The sequence below is a fragment of the Hydra viridissima genome, unplaced genomic scaffold (assembly GCF_058129835.1).
Source record: "Hydra viridissima isolate aposymbiotic clone 2 unplaced genomic scaffold, HvirCarnegie_v1 scaffold_7, whole genome shotgun sequence".
NCBI lineage: Eukaryota > Metazoa > Cnidaria > Hydrozoa > Anthoathecata > Hydridae > Hydra > Hydra viridissima.
Genome location: NW_028324306.1, coordinates 3,454,422 through 3,460,268, shown reverse-complemented (window position 1 = coordinate 3,460,268; position 5,847 = coordinate 3,454,422). Strand labels below are relative to the sequence as shown.

General features: G+C 31.3%; 1 protein-coding gene across 1 annotated transcript; it reads right to left on the bottom strand.

Moving 5' to 3' along the window:
* Positions 1-361: 361 nt before the first annotated feature.
* On the bottom strand, positions 362-3,880 carry LOC149885663 (uncharacterized). Its single transcript, XM_090092936.1, has 6 exons — positions 3,481-3,880; positions 2,823-2,934; positions 2,496-2,633; positions 1,584-1,838; positions 1,129-1,413; positions 362-903 (listed from the first exon to the last, which is right to left on the bottom strand). Exons 1-6 carry the CDS (start codon positions 3,811-3,813, stop codon positions 716-718), a joined length of 1,311 nt encoding a protein of 436 aa, XP_089949062.1. The 5' UTR covers positions 3,814-3,880; the 3' UTR covers positions 362-715.
* Between the last annotated feature and the right edge of the window lie 1,967 nt (positions 3,881-5,847).

The window sequence follows — 5,847 nt, the reverse complement described above, 5'->3', positions numbered from 1 at the left end:
ATATTTTCTTCACTGCGAAAGCGCAAGTTAGATATCTAGTTAATAAAATCGATCTGTCTCGTAACGTTTCATAATTATCCGGGACACAAATTTTAAATTCCGAGACAAAATTAATGTCCCGATTTATAACTTTAATCAGGGGAAACCTTTTCCGTTATCTCGTTATTTTTTTCCGGGAAATTTCTTGTCTCGTTACTCTTGTCCCGGTTTATTTCGAGAAAACGATTCCGAGACTCAGACGCTTAGTGAATAACAATTTTTATGATAATATTGACCAAATGAATAACAAATGACACTCCTGGATTTATCCTGAAAAGGTATGAAAATGATCTTAAGTTTGTAAAACAACTTTGTAACACAATTTTATTACCAAATTATTTTATTTCATTTATACTTTATATTGGTTTTCGATTTTATTAAAAAACCTTTTAAAAGTAAATCAAATTACTTCAATCAAATTTTCTCAAAAGATAAGAATTTGTCAGCCGTTGTATAAAAAATATTTTTAAGTAATGAATTTCTAATTTGAAAACGATAAAATATTCTCGTTAATTGCAAATACTTTGGAATCCAAATACAGTTTTTATTTTTACAAAATAAATGTAACTTCACCGTATTTATTTCGCTGAGTCATAACAGAAAACCAAACATTAACAACTCACATCACGGTGCTCAAATGATTAATGGAATCGTTTCGAGGAATCGCAAACAAAGTCTAATTTAATAATAATAAAAAAGTTAAAGTGTGAATATCAGTTATTTTTCCAAATCCAAATTTATCATTGAAGGCTGTTGGTATTTGCAAAGGGGAAGAACACGACATCCACCATGCGCCGAGTGAATCGCAGCTTTTGAATGGTGTGTTAACGAGAAACTGATTTGAATCGTAAAAACCTTCTACTCCTACACGAAATGAATGTAAGTAAAACTCAAAAGTATTTTTTTGAAATCCTTTCGCCATTTTCCACATTTCTTTTGTATTACAACTAAAACTTGGGCTGCAGTTACATATTTACAATCCCATTATTGTCAAAATTGCAATCAAAATAAAAATTATATTAAAAAAAAATGAATTTTTAAGTGTAGTTTTAACTTACTAACGATAACATAACTTGTTATCGGACTTACTTGCTCCGTTGGAATCAAAGCTCTCAACAGTGATCACAAAATCGCCATCATCTGTAGTTCTTTTTACTTTGACATTTTTATAATAAGTTGTGATTGTGTCGTTGAACAAACCATCTACCAGGAGTACTTTTATATCAACCTTAAATGCTGACGTAATGCGCTCAAGTTGGTATAAACCGATCCAAATATTGTCTCCTGAAATGAACCCTTCGTTGTAGCTGCTCAATGGTTTGTTCCAATAAGACGGGTCACAGTCTGAATGTCGACGGAGCATTACAGTGGTAGCTAACATTAACAAAAAACACTTTGTTTAAACTTGTTAACGTGCTCATCAATCATTCTTTAAAAATACTCAGGGTTGCAAATACAACGCGAAAAATAAGTTTCAAAACAATAAATCATGTTAACTGAATTTAAAAGTTATAAGATAAATATATTATTCTCGTTCAACTTACGCATGTTAATAATGTTGAAAGATGATGGCGAAAGCTCGATCATACAGGATGAATGCACATCATTATAAGATTGTAGAGCTTGGCTGGTTATATCGCACAAACAATAATATGGTGCATAAATCCAACCATTATAATGATTTTGCTTCCAGAAGCTAAAGCAGTATTGTCTGCATGATATCTCATCTTGAAAAATGTAAGTAAGAGCATAAGGATAAGGGGAGCCAGCCCAAGTGTTGGCCTTCATTTTACAAATATCTGAAAAAAATTTCAAAAAGTAATTAAAATCTTTTTATACAGTCTTATTTCTCGTGACTTCTAGATATAAAACATTTTGTTAAAGAATGTTCCAGTCTAAGGGGTGAGGGGTGGGGGTGGGGGGAAGTATATGTTTAAAAAATATCAATGATGTTTTCAAGCAACTTCAACATGAAGATGTTCCAAAAAAAGCAATTTTTTGAAATATAAATTTCAAAATTGTTCACCCGTGTGATGACAGTACAAGATGAACAAGAAGCAAAGATTAAAATCAAAATGATTAGGCAAACACCATGTTAGTATTAGCTAAAAACAAAAGATGGATTCTAAAAATGATCATCTGATGACCCTCAGAGAAACAAGCAACTTATTTAAATTGCAAACATGTGGTCACCACAAGTAAGCTCACAGCTGACTTTTTGAGGATCATGAAATATTCGTAAAAAGAGAACTTTAAATACTGGTCTCAACATAAAACAGGGAAAAGATTCAAATTTATTGAGATTTTATTTGATGCGATAAGCTTACCTGCAATCGAACGTGAAAGTGACGTTTAAGAGCATATCCTTAGACTTTTGTATTTGGTAAAAAGTCGTAGTTTGGGTTTGATCAATAAATGTAATTGTGAAATTTTAAGGTATTCTTAATTAAACATACTTCTATTTTGATAATCCTTCTGTTGAATATGACATATTACTTCAAAGCTCCCATTTCCATCAGGATTAATCAAATATCGGCCATTTATTTGTCCTCCGGAAGCAAAGATCTCTTCGCAACTTTTTTTGACGACAACGTCTATAATTATAAAAAAAATAGAGATATTTTGTACTCTTAATAGCAACGTGAAGCAAGCCTTTTTTGCCAAATGAGGTTTTTTTTTCTTTTTCTCCACCATTTATAAGTACATTAAAGCCTTTTGGTTTTTTAAGTTAATATATATATATAAAAAATGAACTTAAAAATGGTAAAAAACAACGTAAGTACTTTCGGTGCAATCACATTGATATAGTTTTGCTGGGCCACAGGTATCTCTACATCTGCAATTACCGCATGGTTTTGAGGATTTGAGTCTGTCACAGTGCTCACCACAATGTCCCTGGAAATAGACAGCAAGATATATTATAAAAGTTGTCTTATTTCGGAAAAATTAACCCCTCCCTCGTAAAGTCTTTGAAAAAAGGCAACATAGTCAAATATAACTTTCAAAGGCCGAATAACCGCAAACTAACAACCTTCACGTATTGTCTTAGAAAGTCTAAGTGACTGATAGGGATTTATTACAATTAGTAAAAGCCTAAGGCGTTTTGTTAATGAAAAAAAGAATTAATTTTATTCATGGATTCCTAAAGCTTGTAAAAATTGTGCCGTTAAAAGCTTAAAAATGTGAGCATCAAGGCTTAGAAGTGTGTAGAAGTGCGGGGATCAATATCTCTCAGAGTCACAAACTTTCCTATTGGTAAAGAAACATTACTTTCATCCTTTTGGTTTCCAATCATCAGCAGAGGAGATTTTTTTTGAGGGATTGTATTGCTTTTAAGTCTAAAATACGTATATCCCTCTACCCTTCAACATAAAATCCTGGATTCGCCTCTTTTGCTATAATAAATTTCAATAATAAATACATAAAGTTAAAAACTCTTACCTGCCCTTTTCTGATAACATATGTCGATAAGTTATTCGGAGCCATTTGAAAACTTAAAGTATCGTTGTCATAGTACGTACAGCGAAAGTTTTCGGTGTTGTTTTTGAGAACTGTTACTGTCAAACAGTTTTTTCCCATGTAATCACAAGTATCAATGCACGAAGTGTAACTCATTTTATCCTCTTGCATTACTGGTCGCGAAGCCAATGACGCCATTCTGTTTTTATAAATGTAAAACTTGTCTTTACCTCCTGAAGATGCTAGATATCTATCTGTGTACACGCATTGAACAATATACACAAGAATTATTGCTCTGCAAAGCAAAGCAAACATTTTTTAGTTAAAAAATGTTAAAAACGTTTAATGGTTTGCACTTCTAATGACTTTATAGTTAGCAACTAATGCATTCATCGAAGCAGCATTATAACTGAGTTTGATCTGAAGATCATCCATAATTAACGTGAATTCTTTAACATGCTGTTTAACTCACAGCGATTTTCTTAACACAAAAAGTTTCAAATATTATTGACGTAGCAGTATTAAAAAACCTTAAATTTTAGTTATTGAGTAAAATGGAATACATAGCATGTTAAAATATTATATGACGTTTTCTTTAAATATTACATTTGATTTGACTTAATGATAATGCAAATAATAAGATGATATCCGGTCGATTTAAAATTTATATATCTTTTAGATCCTTAAATACTTTTAATCACAAACTAACAACAAATAAAATTATACATATAATTTTAAAGAAAAAAAATTTTTGGCCCATGCTGATGGATTAACTTTTGTTAACAGTCCAGAAGATCGCAACTCTCTGGTTGATTAACAAGAAAGCAAGAATATGCTTGTGGCTTAAGTTAAAAAAGATCTAGCATCTAAGGATATCATGAATGAAAAGTTCAAATAAAGAACCTTTTGACAGCAATAGGAAGCATTCTTCAAGAAATACAATTACAGAAGAAATTCTTAATTGAGCGGAATACTCATAGAGGTAGGAGCGTGATATTTGAAGGAATGGACGCATATTGGTGAAAATTAGCTTCAATTAAAAATAAAAACGTGGATACCTGTGACAGCAATTTAATATATATGTTGACTAAAGAACTGAGAATTATTTAGTGCAGTTAATAATACCAAATGTAGGAAAAACTTTTTAAAATTCCTGTTACAAAATGATAAAACCAAACTTAAAAATTTTATTTAGCATAACAAACAGTAAATATGCAAATAAATCATTTTTTCTTTACAAAAATGTGATCTCTGCTTTTAAATAATTTAAATACGCATTTGATTTAGTTCATCAAAATCTATTTAGAAGTAAAAAAAAAGAAAAGAGATTGTATTAGCTTATTGTACCTCATTGTACCTTAATGATTGACAAATATTGTTCCTTTTTTTTTTTAAATGGCAATAGACATTTCTGACTTGCACAAAGATACAGTGTTTCGTGAACAACTCGGGAAATTATTATCGGATTCTAAAACCACAAAAAGTTTCCGTCCACACCTGAATAGTTTAAAGCGATTACTGCTCGGCGTAATGTAAGAAAACATACTCAATCTTCTCGAGAGTTAAACCAATTAACAGAGAACTAGGTGACCAAGATGAGCCCGAAGAAATAGTAGAACACTATCAAATTATGGTCGAAGAAGACTACCCGAACCTGTTTATAAATTTGTATGATTAGAGATTGACATTACTGTAGTTTAAACTGTTCCTCAGAAGATTTTTGAGATTAAAATACACTTATCTTCATGATTAAAATACACTTATCTTTATGATTAGCGCAAAATGTCCTCGTTTTATAAGAACTTCCTACCCTAGTTTAAAATAAGACGATCTTACTTATATATTTTCAAAAGCTATCCCACCACCTCAGATATTTAGACTCCCTCTTGTATTAAGCACCCGAGAGTGCGGTTTTAACTTGAGTGTCTGCAAACGGAAAAACTCCGCTTGAAAGTATGCAATTTACATGTGCTTTGAAAATGGTGTGTAGGTGGTTGCAGCATTAGGCAAAAATGCAAGTTTCCATGACTAAACTCTGCCGCCTAATAGGGTTAAGCGTGAAAGATTTACAAGAAAAAAACGTTAAATATATTCGACAATCTTGATAATGAAAGCGTAAATAGTTTTGAAAAATATTAGTCTACTAAACCAAATCCCTTAATTTTGATAAAATCGTAATAGAAAAAATTAGAGGAAAGACTTACGAAGTTTTTGCAAACACAAGGATTAAAGATTAAAATTACGCGCGTTCGTAAAATTAACCGAACGCAATAATTAACGATATCGATTAAATAGTAATATTGAAATTCCGATGAGTAATTGATTCAGTCAATTCGTACTCTCGCGTAC